This window comes from Sphaeramia orbicularis, unplaced genomic scaffold (genome assembly GCF_902148855.1).
Source record: "Sphaeramia orbicularis unplaced genomic scaffold, fSphaOr1.1, whole genome shotgun sequence".
Classification (NCBI taxonomy): domain Eukaryota; kingdom Metazoa; phylum Chordata; class Actinopteri; order Kurtiformes; family Apogonidae; genus Sphaeramia; species Sphaeramia orbicularis.
Window position 1 is genome coordinate 120715 of NW_021941543.1, and position 18186 is coordinate 138900.

Consider the following 18186-nt stretch of genomic DNA (forward strand, 5'->3'; position numbering starts at 1 on the left):
GTTAAGGTAAGGCAAGGTAAGGTAAGATAAGGGAAGATGAGATAAGATAAGATAAGGTAAGGTAAGGTAGGTTAAGGTAAGGCAAGGTAAGGTAAGATAAGGGAAGATAAGATAAGGTAAGGTAAAATAAGATAAAATAATAAGATAAGGTAAGGTAAGGTAAAATAAGATAAAATAATAAGATAAGGTAAGGTAAGGTAAAATAAGATAATGTAAGGTAAGGTAAGGTCAGGTAAGATAAGGTGAGATAAGATAAGATAAAATAATAAGGTAAGATAAGATGAGGTAAGGTAGGTTAAGGTAAGGCAAGGTAAGGTAAGATAAGGGAAGATAAGGTAAGGTAAAATAAGATAAAATAATAAGATAAGGTAAGATAAGGCAAGGTTAGATAAAATAATTTAAGATGAGGCAAAGTAAGGTAAAATAAAAGAAGATAAGGTAAGATAAGATAAGGTAAAATAAAGTAACATAAGGTAGGATAAGATAAGACAAGATAAGGTACAATAAGATAACATTAAACAATAAGATAAGATAAGATGAAATAATAAGATAATGTAAACTAAAACAAGGCACAATAACAAAATGAGATAAAATAAGATAAGATACAATAAGACACAATATAACATAGAATCAGATCAGAGTGGTCTGTCCATCTGTCTGTCTGCCCATCCATCCATCCATCCATCCTTCATTTGTCTGTTCATCCATCCATCTGTCCATCCAGTTGTCTGTCCATTATCAGTCCGTCCGTCCGTCCTTCCATTCATCCATCTATACTTTCATCCATCCATCCGTCCAGTCTTTATCTGTTCATCTGTCCGTCCATCCATCCTTTATCCGTCTGTTCACCCGTCCATCCATCCATTTGTCCATCCACTATCGGTCCATCCATCCATCCTTCCATCCATCCATTCATCCATCTGTCCGTCCATCCATCCATCATCTGCCCATCTGTCTGTCCATCCATCCTTCATCCGTCTGTCTGTTTATCATTCATCTGTCTATCCTTCATCCATCCATCCATCTGTACAGCCATTATCAGTCCATTTGTCCGTCTTTACATCCATTCATCCATCCATCCATCCATCCATTATTAGTCCATCCGTCTGTCCTTCATCCGTCTGTCCATCTATCATCCCTCCCTCCACTTCCACAGAGCGTCTGTCCATCCCTCCCTCCCTCTCTCCCTCCCTCCCTCCACTTCCACAGAGCGTCTGTCCATCCCTCCCTCCCTCTCTCCCTCCCTCCCTCCCTCCCTCCCTCCACTTCCACAGAGCGTCTGTCCTGTTTCTTTGTGTCTGTATCATCATCGTCTCCTCCAGAGGTTTAAATCCTGAAACAGATGTGGACTGAAGCATCTTCTCCATCTCATATCTTTGTCTGAGTGACACATTCGCAGCTGCTGAGGCGACCGTGCAGCTGGGAGACCACATTCCATTCATCCCGCTGCTCGGTAATTAAACGCAGTCTGATTGGTGTGGATTTGATGAATGCGCTCTGATTGGGGCAGTCGCTCTATAAATAAGCTCCTCTTTGTTCCGTTCACACCCGGCTTTCCCTCCGCTCGCTCCGTCTCGCTCGGCAGCCATTCTGTTTCCAAATTAAGCTCCACATTTGGATGTTTTGGAAAAGATCCCCCCTTCCTGGTTCTGGACGCCTTCCAGCACCAGGGCCTGAATCCTGCCCTGGTGAGCGGTGGCTGTGGGGCGCAGCTGTGGCACATTTACCCAGAGTGCATTAGTTTTCTTACTTTTTACAGGCTCCGTGTTGGGCGCAGCGGCTCAGCGGCACTCGGATCACACAGCTGCTGAAGGCCACGAACAAAGCGTGATGGTCTTTATCCAGCTCCAGGCCCAGAACCCTCCTGTCCTCCTGACCCTGAACGTTACACCTGCACAAACACAACATGGATTAACCCTCCAGTACCCTGACCACCAAGGCCCTTCCTAAGCACCTAGTGTGCCTTTTCAGCACACTTGTGGAATAATGTAAAAAAAAAAAAAATTCATACAGTTTGTTTTTAATTCTTTTACCCTTTTTTCTATTTCATCAACTTGAGCCGTAAATAAAAATACCAAATACTCAAAAACTGTCATGTTTTTTTAACCCTTTAAATGCCGTGTTTTTATTGTAAACAAATCATTTTTTGGATGCAAAAAACACACAAAAAAATATTTTTTCAATATATTACATAAAAAGTGGATCACATATTATTAGATTTCTTCCCCCTGGCATATGTCAATGATTAACTCCAACACTGGTTAATTTGCATTATTATTTTTGGCACTAGGTCAAATGTTCAAAAATACTAGCATCTGTCACCAAGTGTGCATAAAATGCACACCTATAAATCAAATGGTGAATAAATATAAAAACAAATAGTGAAAAATAATACGATCTTTAATAACATGAAGTGCAAAGTGTTCATAACATGCTCACCTGGATACTAGAAGATTAAAGATGATTAAAGATGAGTGCTATAACAATTTTATTTTATTTATTGAGTGCTATATAAATGCAGACTGATTATGATGGCTCTTACTTGGACGGGTTGTAGACGTCGATCTCCTCCAGCAGTTTGGTTCCGAAGCTGTCGTTGGGATGCGTGTTCGCCAAAACCTTCAGGACTCTGCCGTCATCCGAGCCCAGGAACATCACAGTCCGGTCTTTGTAGGGACCGGCCGAGACGTCCACCACGATCTGGGTCAACTTGGACCTGACGGGGAGGAAGAGAAGCTTAGTTCAACACTGGAAAAAAAAAGAACAAAATGAACAAAAATAACAGGAAAAAAATCAAGAAATTCAACAAAAATGAAAGAAACAAATCAACAAAATGAACAAAAATGAGAGGAAACAAATCAACAAAATGAAAAAAATGAAAGAAACAAATCAACAAAATGAACAAAAATGAAAGAAAAAAAATCAACAAAATGAAAAAAAATGAAAGAAAAAAAATCAACAAAATGAACAAAAATGACAGATAAAATCAAGACATTACACAAAAATGAAAGAAGAAAATCAAAAAATTAAACAAAAATGAAATACAAAGAATCAACAAAATTAACAAAAAAAATGAATAAATAAAATCAACAAAATTAACATTACAACATTAATTTAATAAAATCAAAAAAACGAACAAACATTAATTTGATAAAATCAGCAAAATGAACAGAAACTAAATAAACAAAATCAACAAAATCAACAAAAATGACAGATAAAATCAAGACATTAAACAAAAATGAAATAAAAAGAATGAAAATGAACCAAAAAAATGAAATCAACAAAATTAACAAACATTGATTTAATAAAATAAAAAAAAACAAACATTAATTTAATAAAATCAACAAAATGAACAAACATTGATAAAATCAACAAAATGAACAGAAACTAAATAAACAAAATCAACAAAAATGAAAGAAAAAAATAAATAAAATGAACAAAAATGAAAGACAAAAAAAGTTCAAAAAGGAACTTCAAAATGAAATAAACTGAATAAACAGTAAAGTTCGTGTACAGAGTAAGTCGTGTGTTTTGGTTTTTCCACTTTAAACACATCCCCTCACGTTCTCAGGTGCATGTTTTCGTTTCCATGCTTGTGTGGGATGTTGTATGAGCTCTGGGAGGATCAGCAGCCTCCGGACAACACCACCGCCGTTATGTGGGTCATCTGAGGCCTTCAGGAGCGCGGTCCGACGCCGGCGTGGAATTAAACTTCTCGTTCAGCAGATCAGTAATTAGAATCGGTGGCCCGGTCATTGACGGGCCCGCAGACGCTCATTAAAACGCTCCCTCTTTCACCCAGACTGATAATCGGGGCTGATGCTGCAGATTGGCCTCATCAACTCTGGGGTCAGGACGGTGCATTCACTGACTCCCACCGCCGACGGGACCTTCGCAAACTCCATTTCTGCTCCATTACAGGCGACGAGATCGGAGCGAATTTACATTTAGAGCCAAAAAAACTCCTACAAAGCTTCACATTAGAGGGGCGTTTGGCTCCTCTGACATTTCATCACGGTCCAGAAAATACTAATTATTTTCCATTGGCTTCCCAGCGGACCAATAAACGCAGAGACATTAACCCATCACTGAGCTGGTGTTCAGTCCTGGCCTTTGGTAATTTCATTAACAGCAGTCTGGAGCGCTCTCCTCACACCTCATCCTTCTTTTCGGTTTAGTTTCTATTTTCTTTCATTTTCTGTCGAGTTTATCGACCTGGAAAAATGGACAGGAGAAAAGAATGTACCTGCTGAAGCTGTACTGGACTGTGATCAGCTGTCGTATTACAGCCACTGACAGGACGAGTGGGAAGAATGTGCATTATTTCATTCCACTGGTTCCTTTCACTGGGGCGGATGGGCATTATGTGGACAAAAGTATGTGGACAATTCAGGTGTTTGTTTCCTAACAGGGGTCTGGGATACGAAACAATAATGACTAATGTCAGAGTAGAGTGTTATATTATGGGATAAATACCATTGCATTGGTTAGTTTGGGTTAAATTGTTGTCTTTGTTTCCAAAATGCCTCAGAAATGGTTTTAACTCAATTTCTCTCAACATTGATTTTTTATTTTTTTTAATCCATGACTATGATTTGAACTGAAAAATGAAAAACCAAGAAATTAAACAAAAATGAAAGAAAAAAAATCAAGAAATTTTAAAAAATCCAAGAAAAAAATCAACAAAATCAACAAAAATGAAAGAAAAAGTATCAATAAAATGAACAAAAATGAAAGAAAAAATCAAGGAATGAAACAAAAATTAAAGAAAAAATCAAGAAATGAAACAAAATGAAAGAAAAAATATCAATAAAATGAGCAAAAATGAAAGAAAAAAATCAAGGAATCAAACAAAAATGAAAGAAAAAAATCAAGAAATTAGACAAAAATGAAAGAAAAAAATCAAGAAGTTAAACAAAAATAAAAGACAAAATCAAGAAATTAAACAAAAATTAAAGAAAAAGAACATAATGAATAAAAAATGAAAGAAAAAATCGAGAAATTAAACAAAAATGAAAGAAAACGTATCAATAAAATGAACAAAAATGAATGAAAAAGTATCAATAAAATGAACAAAAATGAATGAAAAAGTATCAATAAAATGAACAAAAATGAGACAAAAATCAAGAAATTTGACAAAAATGATAGAAAAAATCAAGAAATTCAACAAAAATGAAAGAAAAAAATCAACAAAATCAACAAAAATTAAAGAAAAAGTATCAAAAAAATGAACAAAAATGAAAGAAAAAAAATCAAGAAATTAAACAAAAATAAAACAAGAAAATCAAGAAATTAAGCAAAATGATAGAAAAAGAATCAACAAAATGAACAAAAATGAAAAAAAAAATCGACAAAATGAACAAAAATGAAAAAAAAAAATCAAGAAATTAAACAAAAATGAAACAAGAAAATCAAGAAATTAAGGAAAATGATATAAAAAGAATCAACAAAATGAACAAAAATGAAAAAAAATCAACAAAATGAACAAAAGTAAAAAAAAAAAAAGAATCAACAAAATGAACAAAAATGAAAAAAAAAATCAACAAAATGAACAGATATGAAGTACATAAAGCCAACCAAACGAACACAGGTTAAATAAGCGAAGGCTGCGGTGTGAGCGTCACCTGCTGGACGTCCTGGTGAAACAGGGCCGGTCGTTAACCGACTGAACGGCCTCGTCCATCAGCGGGTACGACTTAATGAACGTCAGCATCTCGTCTGGAAACTGGACCGAGGACTTGTAGTCTGCAGCCGGACCGTCGCCTGCGCACGTCCCGGGTCTGAGGACAAACACAGACTACGGGTCACATACGTGGTCCGGACGGGACCTGAGGACGTGGACCGGACCCCTGACTCACCTGGGTCTGGGAACCTGCTCGTCTGGAACCGGAGTCCAGGACGAGTCGCTGGTCCGCTGCTCCTTAAACTTCCCGTTAAAGACTTTTTCGATGTCGTCCATGTAAAACGCACAAACGGCCGACCCGGGAATACTGCAGAGAAAGCACGAACAGGACTGAGAAAGGGGGCGGGGACTGTGGGGGCGGGGACTGTGGGGGCAGGGACTGTGGGGGCAGGGACTGTGGAGGCGGAGCCTACAGCGACACCTCCTCTGTCACCTAATGCTAACAGTAGACTCCTCATCTTTATCTACATTTCTTTTCCATTTTATTCAAGCTTTTCTTTTTAACATTTTTTTCTTCATTTTCACTTTTTCTTCATCTCTTGTTCATTTTCACATTTGTTCATTTTATTCAAGCTTTTCTTTTCTTTTTTATTTTTTTCTTCATTTTCACTTTTTCTTTATTTCTTGTTCATTTTCATCATATTTCATCATTTTATTCAAGCTTTACTTTTCAAATTTTTTTCTTAATTTTTTGTTCATTATTGTCATATTTGTTTATTTTATTCAAGCTTTCCTTTTCTAAATTTTTTTCTTCATTTTCACTTTTTCTTCATTTCTTATTCATTTTCATCATGTTTGTTCATTTTTTTCAAGCTTTTCTTTCCTTTTAAATTTTTTTTCTTCATTTTTTGTTAATTTTTATCATATGTTTATTTTATTCAAGTTTTTCTTTTCTTCTTTATTTGTTTTTCTTCATTTTCAGTTTTTCTTCATCTCTTGTTCATTTTCATCATATTTGTTCATTTTATTCAAGCTTTTCTTTTTAATTTTTTTTCTTAATTTTATGTTCATTTTTATATTTGTTTATTTTACTCAAGCTTTTCTTTCTTGTTTGTTTATCCCCATTTTTTATTCACATTTTTCTTTATTTTTGTTCATTTCTTTTTTTATTTTGTTCATTTACTTCAAGTTTTTCTTTCATTTCCTTCATTTTTTCAATTCATTTTTTAATCATGTTTTGCTTCAAGTTTTGTTCATTTTCTTCAATTTTTTTTCCAGTTTTTCTTGAATTAAAGCTTCTCTTGAAGTTTACGTGGAATGTAAAGAAAGTTTAACCAGAACAAACTTAGTACAGACTTGGTTTTATCGATACTGTTCATGTTAGCGTCATTTCGCTGAGTCAGCCTGCTTTACTATTGTTTATGAATAATCTCCATGACGACCAGGCTGAGGCTGCAGCAGGTAGATCGAACACTCCTTTAACGACACCTTTAAAACCCTTTAGGTTTGTTCACATTGAGGGGAAAATATTAATGTATATTGGACATTAATGCAAACAAAACCATCTGTACTGTTGTTTATTCTCTATTCCAATGAGAATCAGCAAGTGATATCGATAATAGAACTGGAATTATTATTTATTTTATTTATTTATTAAACCTTCATTTAATCAGACAGAATTAACAGACTAAATCCTTTTCAATCCCCATCCCTAATTACAACTCTTCTGGTTTTAATCTCATTTTTACTTTGTTTGCACTGCTTTTTTACCCGCTCTAATTTATGCATTTTCCTCTTTTCCTCTCATTATTTTTATGCTCTAAATTGTTTTTATTCAAATGCATTCAATACTCACTTTGTAACCCTGGTTTGAAGCTAAAGCATCAGTATTTTAATAAGTAAACTTAGACTCCAAACAATGAATTTACAGTGAACGAAGAAATTAAATAGATTAGACTTTTATGCAACAAACTGCTCATGAATATCAAACCAATTTAAACCCAACAATAAAACAGAGAAAATTAAATATATTTCCTCTGCTTCGTTTACACGTTTTTCATTTTAACTCAACAACATAAAAAAATATCTGCAGGGAAACAACTGCAGGAATGAAATGAACCTAAATTTAACATGTTTAACTTTTGTCTCCTGTTGTGATCATCAAGGCTCTGGATTCTGCATCAGCTCCAAAACCGATCAGATTAGGTTTGGTTTTTTCATCATCTGTGCAGCGTCATATGAGTTATTAGTCAGACATAAACCCATCATATGCCACTCAGCTCTTTGGTTTTTTGTAGGAATCGGTGTGGAATCCAGCCAGTTACTAGTGATGCAACGTCATCTACCTGATCATGTTGAGTTGATGGGTTTTTTTTGCCCTATTTTTCTTTAATTTATTTTTTCCTTCTTTCTTTCTTTCTTTCTTTCTTTCTTATTAATTAACTTCTTTTCTCCTCTGTATTTCTGTAAGCTACTTGGCTGTTTTGAAAAATAATGAAAATACTGAACACAGAAATAAACCCCCGACATAAAGTTTGACACCGGTGTCAAACACGCGGCCCACGGCCCAAACCCACCATGGTGTCAGATTTCATGTGCAGAAACAGACATGTCAGCTGAGAGGTTATTCAACTGGAAATGACCCTGGAATTTACCAAGAAAGGAAACGAATGAACCGGACCAGAGGATCTAGAACCTGATAATTTATAGAAATATTTAAACAAAGAAAGAATTGGAATAAAAAAATCATATATATATATATATATATATATATATATATATATATATATATTTGCACACACACACACACGTCCGCCTCACACTGCTGTTTGCGTCTTACCTGTTGGCCTGTGTGGTGAACACGCCCACCACCGCCGGCCTCTGGTTGATCTGCAGGACGTTAGTGAGAGACTGGAGGACGTCAAAGTAGAAGAAGGAGTCTCCAGGAACTGAACAGTTTAACCGAGCCTGAACATGGACCACAGAATAGAATAGAATAGAATAGAATAGAATAGAATAGAATAGAATAGAATAGAATAGAATAGAATAGATGTCAGTTTATGGAGTGCTACTCCAGTCAGTGCAACAATATGAATAAAAAAAAGAAGCAGTATGCCAGAAAATGAGAATAAAGTGAATATAAAATTAAAAAAAACTAAGATAGAAAATATAAAATTAAAATTATTAAATCTTACAAAATGTAAAAAGAACTAATAGGTACAACAACAGTAAAAATAGACATAAAAAATGAATAGACACAAAATTAACAGTGTTAACAGTCTGTATTTCTATGAACACAACCCTATATAAAAATAGTGCATTTATGTTTGAATAAATATTGAATAAATATTGTATTGTTATTGCAAAAACAGAAGATAACTGCACGACAAAGTCATGACAGTGAAAAAGGAGGTGATGGATGAAGATCTACTAAATATCTAATACCAGCACATTCTGTTGTAATCCTTCAGCAAATGAAAGACACAATGAAATGACCACATATGGTGCCTCTACAATAGGGGTGTCAAATATACGGCCCTCAGGCCAAAACGGGTCCAATCCGACCTGTGGGATGAATTTGTGAAATACAAAACTTACAGCGAAATATTAACAATTAAGGATGAGGTACTTGTTGTTGCCATTGGAGAGGACCTGGACAGGAACGGACCAACTCTAGTCCAGATCACTGAGGTGGTTTTCATCCTTTACTCTGATCCTACAATAGTTCTAACTAGGGCTGTGTATCAGCAAGAATCTGGCAGTACGATACAAATCACAAGACTAGGATCACGATACGATATATCACGATACTGTTAAAAAGGCAATTTTTTAAATTGGATTTGTTTCTTTTTTAAAAGATTATTTCCTGGAAGAACGGAATTAAAGCAGAAATCTGCACAAATACTAAACACATTTTTTATTTGATCACAACAGGATCTAATGTTATATCACAAAATTTTCCTCTGTTAAAATTTTAATATTTTTTTTACAGACATTCCAGTTTCAGATCCTGTTCAAATGTTTATATTCTATTAGTTCACAACTAACATCAGAACAGGATTTTTGTGCGATTCCAACAAAGGAACGAACATTATTGAATAAAAAACTGTTAAATAATAATAAATTAAATATAAACAGAAAAGAAAAACAAAAAAGCTAAAATGAACCTCCATAATATCTGCATTTGAATAAATACCTAAAAATATCGATACAGTACTTTTTAATACCGACATGTTTTGTGAAATGAAATTTTGCGATATACTGCAGAACTGATATTTTCTTACAGCCCTAGGTCTAACACTCTCATTTTGTCTCTTCCATGAAACCAGAGGAACTTTAAAGGTTAAAGGTTAAGAAACGCACTCACCTTTAGGAAGGAGGTCCAGTATCTGTCCAGGACTCGAGGAGAACCGCCGTTATCGTTCTTACAGACCCGAGCCACTCGAGAAAACACCACCTGAAAGAGCGGCAGAGGAGGTTAAAGTCACCGTTTCCAGGACGACCCTCCGTCACTCCGTCGATGCGAGGCTGAACGTTAGCTTTGACGCTTTTACGAACCTTTCCCAGAGCCGTGTACTCCACCGCGATCTCACTGAGGAAGAAGTAGACGTAGTTTCCATAATCGATGGCGTGAAGGAAGTGAGGTTCTGCGGAAACAGAGGAGGATGACTTATTGGTTCAAAACAGAGCAGACACTTCATTTGGAAAAGTCCATTTAACACCTTTAGTTTAACATCCATTTCACTTCAAATGAAGAGGATTTAGACTTCTGTGGAACATTAGCATAAACATACCCTGAATTTAGCCTTTTCACTTCAATAGTTAAAGAATTTAGCAACGTATTAGCAACAATATGTCATGAATAATAACCCTTCCCAGAAATACACACTTAAAATGGTAAGGTAAGGTAAGGTAAGATAAGGCAAGGTAAGGTAAAGTAAGGTAAAATAAGATAAGGGAAGGGAAGGGAAGGTAAAATAAGATAAGGCAAGGTAAGGTAAAGTAAGGTAAAATAAGATAAGGTAAGGCAAGGTAAGGTAAGATAAGGCAAGGTAAGGTAAAGTAAGGTAAAATAAGATAAGGTAAGGCAAGGTAAGGTAAGATAAGGCAAGGTAAGGTAAAGTAAGGTAAAATAAGATAAGGTAAGGCAAGGTAAGGCAAGGTAAGGTAAGGTAAGGTAAGCTATGGTAAGATATGATATGATAAGATAAGATAAGGTAAGGTAAAGTAAGGTAAGATAAGGTAAGTTAAAATAAGATAAGGTAAGGTAAGGAAAGGTAAAGTAAGATAATGTGAGGTAAAATAAGTAAGATCAGGTAAGATAAGGTAAGGTAAAGAAAGGTAAAATAAGATAAGGTAAGGTACAATAAGATAAGGTACGGTAAGGTAAGGTAAGGCAAGGTAAAATAAGATAAGGTAAGGTAAGGAAAGGTAAAATAAGATAAGGTAAGGTAAGGAAAGGTAAAATAAGATAAGGTAAGGTAAGGAAAGGTAAAATAAGATAAGGTAAGGTATGGTGAGATAAGATAAGGTAAGGCAAGATAAGATAAAATAAGATAACACTTTTGATTTCACAATAACAAAATACAAAAACCACAGTACAGAAAACATACAAGAGCGAAACATGAAACATACAGAGAACAAGAAATCTGTTCTTTATGTAAATATTTATGTAAATTTAAATATTTATGTCGTTGCAATTAGCATTAATTTGCAGTTAGCCTAATTCTAACGCTGTGTACAAAATGACACTGATCCTTTTTAGTTCAGTTTAAGGACGATCAAAAGCCTTTATCTTATTTAAAGGCTTTTGTAAAACCAGGTAAGTGGAAAACAAACAGTGACATGAGTGAAACCCGTCCCATGTCGGACCTCGGAGCCACTTGGAGTCGTATTTGACGGTCCTCAGAACGGGCCGACCTTCGCCCAGACTCCTGTAGATGACGGCGTCGCTGGCCAAGAAGTCGGTCATGGTGGCGGAGTAGAAGTCTCCTCCTGAGGAACAGAAAACAGAAATACAACCAGTCCACAACAGACCCAACAGACCCACCAGTCCACAACAGACCCAACAGACCCACCAGTCCACAACAGACCCAACAGACCCACCAGTCCACAACAGACCCACCAGCCCACACAGACCAACAGACCCACCAGTCCACAACAGACCCAACAGCCCACAACAGACCCAACAGACCCACCAGTCCACAACAGCCCCAACAGCCCCAAACCTGAATAGTGTCAATGATCTGCAGTAATAGTCCTTTGCAGTTTGAGCTGAATCCTCTGTTCTGGCAATAAAAATGCAATATGTATTGAATATTTATTCAAACATAAATGCACTATTTTTATAGACTTTCATAGACATACATACTGTTAAAATTGTGTCTATTCATATTTTACTTTTTGTTAAATTTTATATTCTATTTTCTTATTTTACATTTTAGTGTTTTTTGTAATTTTACATTCACTCTTTTAATTCATTCTTATTTTCTGAGGTATTGGCTTTTTATTCATATTGTTGCACTGACTGGAGTAGCACAGTGACAATAAAGGCTATTGTATTCAGTTCAATTCAATTCAATTTTATTTATACAGCCCAATATCACAACAAAGTCACCTCACAGGGCTTTTCAGAAAGTGTTGGATTGATTAAAAAAAAAAAAAACACTATTGTATTGTATTCTGTCTTATTTTCCTGTTTTTGACGAGAACTTTGAAATTCCCAAAAATATGACAAAAAAAAAAAAAAACAATTTTTCTACACATGAATTCATTGTAGATGTTAATTTAAAACTTGCCAAAGAACATCTGCAGCTGTTGGATTTACTTTCATATGAGTAAAAGTTGATAAAAGCTGAATTTTTTTCTGTTCTGTCGGTGAGCAGATGTTATTTTCTGAACAAAACTCTTCTGTGTTGTCCATGAATCCTTTAAATCACTGCTGTAGGTTTACAGTTTAGTGTTTTTTAAATTTCAAAGATTTAAAAGATTTCCAGCTGTCAACATTATTCATATTGTTGCGCTGACTGGAATAGCACAATGACAATAAAGACTATTCAATTCAATTTTATTTATACAGCCCAATATCACAACAAAGTCTCCTCACAGGGCTTTACAGAAAGTGTTGAACTGATAAGAAAAAAAACAAAACATCGTGTGGTATTCAATGTCTTGTTTTTCTGTTTTTGATGAGAACTTTGAAATTCCCAAAAATATGACAAAAAAACATTTTTCTACACATGAATTCATTGTAGATGTAAGTTTAAAACTTGCCAGATGGCCACAACACAAAACCTCCTATCTGAAAAAAATCACTTTCTTCAGGAAACAAAAAAACGTGGATCCTGGAGGATTCTGTTGGGTTTCTGTAAATTGGCTTAGAGTCTGGTTTCGACCAACTCTTTATGTGAAGTGTCATGAGATAACTTTTGTTATGATTTGGCGCTATATAAATAAAATTTGATTGATGGTTCAGTTTCATTATCGTATGGTCTTTGTTGTTGTTGTCAGGTGACCTTCATGTCATAAGAAAGGGCAGGATTATCTCACAGATAGACTGAAAATGTGCAGTCATCCTTGTTCTCACCATTTAATGTGAAAACCCAAAATCTAAAAATTTGCAGATAGGAGGTTTTGGTTTTTTGCCATTTACTTTCATATGAGTAAAAGTTGCTAAAAGCTGAATTTTTTTCTGTTCTGTCGGTGATCAGATGTTATTTTCTGAACTAAAACTCCTCTGTGTTGTCCATGAATCCTTTAAATCACTGCCGTAGGTTTACGGTTTAGTGTTTCTTACTTTACTATTTTTTATTTGTTTATTTTACTTTTATTTAACCAGGATGTGCCATTGAGATTAGGAAGCTCTGCCACGGCAGCAGCCATGCAAATCCAAACAACATACAACACATACATGATACACACTACACTGTAATAGTAATAGTATAATAGTCTCATATGCCCTGGTTCCTCTACGTGGTATCGGCTCGACTGGACTCGGCCTTTTTTGTGTTTCCATTACGAAAAAGGACCTGGAATCTGGTACCCGGTACTACTTTTTTGGTATCACCTCCGCCGAGGTTCCAGGACTGGGGATCAGATACTAAAATGTGACGTGTACACACTGCAGACCACTGATTGGTCAGACAGTTTTCTCTGTGACCTGCCATTTTACAAAAAACAGATGCGGAAGTTGACAGTAAATATAGCGATAGGTTAATCCACACGATGACAGCTGTAAAACTACATCATGGTTGGAGGAGATTCAGTCTTTGGTGGCCGACGTAAAAATTCAGATGAGACAACACGCAACGAGAGAGTTTATCAGCAACTCTCTGAGCAGACGACATGGAAGTAACGCGCCGCATCCAGGTACTGTACAGTCAGTAGTATCTTGTAATGGAAACGCTCTCCAGGAATACCGAGCTGAGCTGAGCCGAGCCGAGTCCACGTAGTGGAAACGCGGCATTATGTTTCCATTTATTTCTAAGTATCAGTTCTGATTTCCGGCTGTCGACATGTCCTTGAACTCACCGGCAAACAGGCCAACGTTGGACTGACCGGACTCAAAGGGACACCGGGCCTGACCCACCACCTCCTCCCCGACCTGTTCCAGCGTGGTCATCTAGAAGAACACCAGAGGAAACACAGGAGACACTTTGACTCAGCACTCATGTTCATGTTTATTTCATTATCATACTTTTAGTACCTTTTAAGTTATTTATGGTGTTTTCGATAGATAGATAGATAGATAGATAGATAGATAGATAGATAGATAGATAGATAGATAGATAGATAGATAGATAGATAGATAGATAGATAGATAGATAGATAGATAGATAGATAGATAGATAGATAGATAGATAGATAGATAGATAGATAGATAGATAGATAGATAGATAGATACTTTATTAGGGAAGTTCCAGTATTCAGCAGCTTTCCAAACAGCACAAGGAGATAAACAGCAGACCGTCCAAAAGCCAACAGTGGGTTAGTACCAGGCTGACTTTCAGGTTCGTGTACATAAACTCTAACAGACACCGGCTAAAGAACTACAGAACGACCTCTAAAAGAGTTTCCTGTACAATCCTGTAAATACAGACTTCTGGTTGGATTTACACATTTCAGGGCAGTGACAGAAAGTGAATATGTGTGTTCTTAGTTTAGTGTTTGGTTTTAAACGGACTTTCATCAGCCATTTTTAAAAACAGATTAAAAATGTGTCTTTTCAACAGTGTTAAGTTGTGTGTGCATGTGTGAGTTTAAGTGTGTGTACATAGGATTGTTTACTTGCACGCACACTCTCTTTTTTATGGTTGCTTTTTACTGTCACTATATCATAAATCTGTTGTGAAGCACATTGACTCTGCCTTGTGTGTGAAATGTACTGTACAAATAAAGCTGAACTGAATTTATGTTGTTTCTTGTATAGTTTAGTTTTAACGTATGGCTGTGATTTCTATTTTGTGGAACTTCAGCTGCTGTCTGTTTTGGTCAGAACGCTCTGGAAAAAGTGATTTTTAATCTCAGTGAGCTTTTTTCCTGTTAAATAAAGGTTAAATACATAAATAAATAAATACTTTCAGACAGTCTGGGGTCTTCAGGGCTGTTTCTGATGCTGGTGTGAAATAGTTTGTTGCTTTGGAACATTTGGAGGAAAAATGCAAATGCAAGCCTGATTTGTTAATTAGCATCTGGTTTAGAAATGAAGACAAAGCAAAAATCAAACATTAGTGTGTTTTGTTTGGAGATTCATTCCATGAGCGAGACTAAAATAATGTTGTTATTGTTCTGATAACTGTACTGAGTCTAAAGGGACAGAGTTTATTCTGGTGTTTATAACCTCTATGTAAATGTGTTCCCTTTAAAGATGATATTGGAACAGGAAATGGAAGCAAAAAATGTTTCTAACGTCCATTTTTGACCATTTTTATTAACATTTTATATTATTCATATAATAGAATTTACATTTCAACATGTAAAGTCTGTGACCTTGAACTATTATCATAAACTACAGCTCCCATGATGCTTTGTTTCATATTTCCTGCCTTTTTTCTTTTAGATTTTAGTGTGTTTTTGGTTCTGATTTCATCCTGTAAATAAACATTTATGCTAATATTCATCAGAAACACATTATTTTCCTTGAAAATTACCCTTCAGGGAAAAGACAGGTTTCATCCTATTAGACAGTCCAGGGTCTTTGGGATTGATTTGCTAATTAGCATCTGGTTTATAAATTAAGACTGTGTTTCTCAACCTTTTTTGAAGAAACGCCTCTTTTAATCAGCATGAGCCTCCTGAAATGAACCCAGAAACCAGACACTGAAACACAGAGAAACTGCTGATCCACTGAAGAAAAATAAAGTAAATGGACAAAAACATTCAGAATGATCCTATGGACATGAAACAGATCTTAAATTAAACATAGAAACGAGTCATTGATGGATGTTTCTAAACTATATGGACAAAAGTATTGGGACACATCATGTCTACAGCTGTACGATGTCTTGTTCATGACGATTTGAGATAAAAACATTAAAATTTCCTTAAGTTTAATGGTAGATTTTACTCTATTCTGTCCTGTTTTGAGTTATTTTGATCATTGTTTACTCTACAAATATGAATTATTGTATCTGTGAAGCATCATGTAGTCCAAAACCCAAAGAGATTCACTTTAACACAAGAAAAAGTGAAGAAAAATAAAGTAATATGGTGTTTGTTCTTAAAAATAACTAAAATGAACCCATAAACCATAAACTGAAACACTGAGAAATTGCTGCATAAAATGACTCATTGATGGATGTTTATAAACTATATGGACAAAAGTATTGGGACACATCATGTCTACAGCTGTTCATATAAACCATGAGCTAAATGCTAAAGTTAATCAGATGTTGCCAAAGAAATCCATTATTTTCTGCTAAAATGACCCTTTTTTTTGGTGTAAATATGTTGTCACATGCTGTCAGCTATGTCCATCTCCCCTCATCTGATGGAACAGGCCTTATCTTCAGAGTTCATGTGCTAATGTGCTGCTCACTTCGTGGTCTTATTAAGCTGCTGATAAAGTTATTGACGTGTTATATAAGGTGATAAGTGGCAGCTCATATTTCACTGTCGGCTGTCGTCCGTGCTGAGGTTCTGGGGTCCGGCGGCGACGCCGGCTGACTGGCTAACGGAGGCTGAGCCTGCGGGAGCGTTTAGCCTCCTGAAAAGCCTCATAAATATACCTGTCTGCCACCGAGCCTCGGGGGAATGGGGCTGTTTATAGCTGCGAGGCTGCACTCACAACCCGCCGCACTGTCTGGGTTTAACCCTACAGACGCTCTGCTCAGAGTCTGCAGGACCTGCTCATATTTGGACACAGTTCACCTTCAAATACGCGTTCTTTTGCTTTTCTTTTTGGCTTTTTATCAGATTTACTTCTGGACTGTAGACCAGCAAGAGATGTTATTTAGGTTAACAGAGACATTAACATTTTAATCATTTCAGATGTTACTATATCAGTAAGGCAGAAAAAGGCATGTATTATGTTGTATAAATGTGAGATGGGGGTGGGATTTAAGAAGTTTGCTATTTTGTCTTGATCATCTGTATTAATGCATTTGCTTGGATATTAGTTCCTTGTACACAAAAAAATGTAATTTTTTTTTCTTCTGATCAAAACAAATGAATGAATGAATGAATTTCTAAAACCTAAAATAATGTTGTCATTGTTCTAATAATTGTACTAGAGCAGCGGTCTCAAACTTGCGGCCCGTCAGATGATATTTTGTGGCCCTCAACTTGACATCAAAGTTTAGGCTGAATCCTAATTCCCGCCTTGGCCCCTCCCCCCTCTGTTTTGCATGATGACTGCTGATGACGTACCAGGTCTGGAAGGGTTGGACTGTAACACACTGGTCTTGCACTAAAATGTCAGATGACCATCCTAAGGCTTATTTTAATTATTTTAATTAATTTAAATTAATATCAATATAAAAAACAAAAGAGAAAATGTATGAACCAAAAAGGAAAAGAAGAAATGAAGTATTATAAGTTGTTTTGCTTGATGAGTGTTTTATTTTGCAGATCTAAGTTGTTATATTCTGATTTATATTTTGTATCTGTATTTTGTATTTTCATTTTATTTGTACTGAACAGTCAGAGAAAGGTTTGGTTCGTGTGTTGTGTGTGGTTGCGTTGAAACTCACACCTGTGTGTACTGAACTTGGAGAAAAGGTCAGATTCTACGAAAAAAAATCCTATTTTGCAGCTTTGGAAAGTTTTTTGTGGTAAAGTGAGCCGAGCAGAAAAATTAGATTATGAACTTAGGGACTTTCTGTGGTCAAGAAATGCTAGCCTCCTCGTGTAAGCGTTAGACGGAGGCGTACCTAATGAAGCTATTTGTGGTGAAGCCATGCAAACTAAAGCTGAACCCTTTGTGCAGATGTCAAACCAAGGTGTGATTGACAGATGTCCAAGGCACTTGTTAAACTTAAGTGAACTTTCAAATGTGTGTTTTCTTAGAATCACCTCACATGGAGCACTTGACGTATGTCTGATGTGTTTTACATAGTAACAACTGT

General features: G+C 35.9%; 1 protein-coding gene across 1 annotated transcript in view; it reads right to left on the reverse strand.

Moving 5' to 3' along the window:
- The window catches only part of LOC115416066 (semaphorin-6D-like), a 43517-nt gene that overhangs the window by 10916 nt on the left and 14415 nt on the right, over nt 1–18186 (reverse strand). The window contains exons 6-14 of the mRNA XM_030129779.1: nt 14153–14243; nt 11495–11617; nt 10181–10269; nt 9990–10079; nt 8463–8590; nt 5859–5990; nt 5625–5780; nt 2543–2716; nt 1751–1891 (exon numbers count right to left, since the gene is read on the reverse strand). Coding sequence (XP_029985639.1) covers nt 1751–1891; nt 2543–2716; nt 5625–5780; nt 5859–5990; nt 8463–8590; nt 9990–10079; nt 10181–10269; nt 11495–11617; nt 14153–14243 — 1124 coding nt within the window. The remainder of the gene's footprint in view (nt 1–1750; nt 1892–2542; nt 2717–5624; nt 5781–5858; nt 5991–8462; nt 8591–9989; nt 10080–10180; nt 10270–11494; nt 11618–14152; nt 14244–18186) is intronic.